General features: G+C 35.8%; 1 protein-coding gene across 1 annotated transcript in view; it reads right to left on the bottom strand.

Annotated features, from left to right (window-relative positions):
- The window catches only part of arpc5 (actin related protein 2/3 complex subunit 5), a 10815-nt gene extending 9910 nt beyond the window's left edge, over positions 1–905 (bottom strand). The window contains exon 1 of the mRNA XM_015376645.1: positions 601–905. Within this exon, the coding sequence (XP_015232131.1) occupies positions 601–789 (189 nt within the window). The 5' untranslated portion in view covers positions 790–905. The remainder of the gene's footprint in view (positions 1–600) is intronic.
- Positions 906–1812: the final 907 nt, after the last annotated feature.

The following is a 1812-nucleotide window of genomic DNA, read 5'->3' on the forward strand; positions in this document are numbered from 1 at the left end:
CCGAGCCTGGTTCTGCTGGAGGTTTCTTCCTCATTTCCTCTCCACTGTTGCTGCCTGGAAGCTCGGTGTGAGGGATTGCTGAATAGACACACTGCAAGTATCTAATTTCTCCACATGCTCATTCAGAGGAGGTAAATGCTCCAAAGTCAATGACTGGATGCAATAAACTTGTTTTTCTTAGATATAAAACTTTTAAGCAATCTGAAAGAATGAGCTGCCCCAATGGTTTTTGAATTGGTGTGATATAAAAATGAATTGAGTCCAGTTTAATTTAAGCAATTTTTATAAATAATTGGTATATATTTTTTTAGTAGTACCTTTAAAGTTTTTTTTTTATGTAAATCCTTTTAAAAGCCACGCATCCTTTGCCACATTTTGTTGGACTATCACATACAACACACTGAAGTTTATTCTTTCATTGTGGCAAAATAAAAGGAAAAAACGTTCAGGCGCATTTTTCAGGCACCTTAAATGGGGGCCTGTTGAGCCCTGAGCAGCAATCCCTGGAATGTAACTGTCAGGCAAGTCTGGGCAGTGATTGGCCTGCTAGCAAAACAACCATCATTCAGGCACCGACACAAATTAAAAATAGTCATACAGAAAAAAAAAGCGGACAAAATGAAATAATCTAATGTCATGTAAAGGATATTGTCTGATAAGGGCGTCTACTTCCGTCTCGTCAGGACCCAGCTGATTTTCTCCTCCATCCTCTTCGTCCACAAATTTGTTCTCGTCGTATTCATCCACGTCTACTCGCCGAAAGCGTGCCGACACTGTGTTCTTCGACATGTTCGATGCTATTTAAATGTGCAGCTCCGAATCAAAGGGAGACTATTTTGAGCTCAAATCGGCCGTTAAGATAAAATACTTCCCTGTCTGTTTGAAGCTGCTGTCATAAAGAGGAAGGGAGACGGCTCCTGACTGCTTCCTCTGTTTTCCTATGATGTGTGTGTTCGCTTCACCATAGTGTCAGTACTGCCCCCTACCGGCTAGAGCAGGTGGCTCCAAGTAAAAAGTGTGAGACTGTAAATTTGACGCTAGAGGGCGCACAAACTCCAAATATGAAATGAGCAACCGGAACAAGCGATGATGCTTTGATACCTCTCAAAAATGTAATTCAAATCATTTTATTTCTTCTATTTTTTGTGATAGTTATAGGTTACAAATAATACTAATAATAATAATAGTAATCTTAATAAATAATAATAATAATTATTATTATTATGACTTGATAATTTTTTTTAAGTTATTGCTATAATAAAGATAATGCACTACCTATGTTATGGCGTTATTTAGGGCTACTCCACTCATTAATAACTAAAAGTAAAGCCATTTTATTATTTATTACTTTATATCTATAAGCTTTTATGATAAAAACAAATTGCTATAGTTTTTTCATTGATTATTATTATCTATCCACCATTCAGTGTCTCAGGAAAACATACTATAAAACCGTATAAAATCAATATAAAAATTTAATTATATTGAAACAATGTCTGAGTTCTGGAAGGTGTGTTAATTTCTATGTGCTGAATGTTTGGTTAGGCCTCCTTAATGAATGCATCAATAGAGTGTTGCATGGAGGCAACCAGGTTGTGTAGCCATTACCAAGTAGCATTTATTCAAATAAGAGTAAAAGATATTTGGCTGAATTGCAACTCAAGTGCCTAATATTTGATTTTAATGTCTGAGTTATTTCTTTGATTAGAAATTATACATCTATCCATCCATTTTCCGTCACGCTTATCCAGAGATGGGAAGTAACAAAGTACAAATACTTCGTTACTGTACTCAAGAAGATTTTTCTGATAT

This window comes from Cyprinodon variegatus, unplaced genomic scaffold, assembly GCF_000732505.1.
Source record: "Cyprinodon variegatus isolate N-32 unplaced genomic scaffold, C_variegatus-1.0 Scaffold138, whole genome shotgun sequence".
NCBI lineage: Eukaryota > Metazoa > Chordata > Actinopteri > Cyprinodontiformes > Cyprinodontidae > Cyprinodon > Cyprinodon variegatus.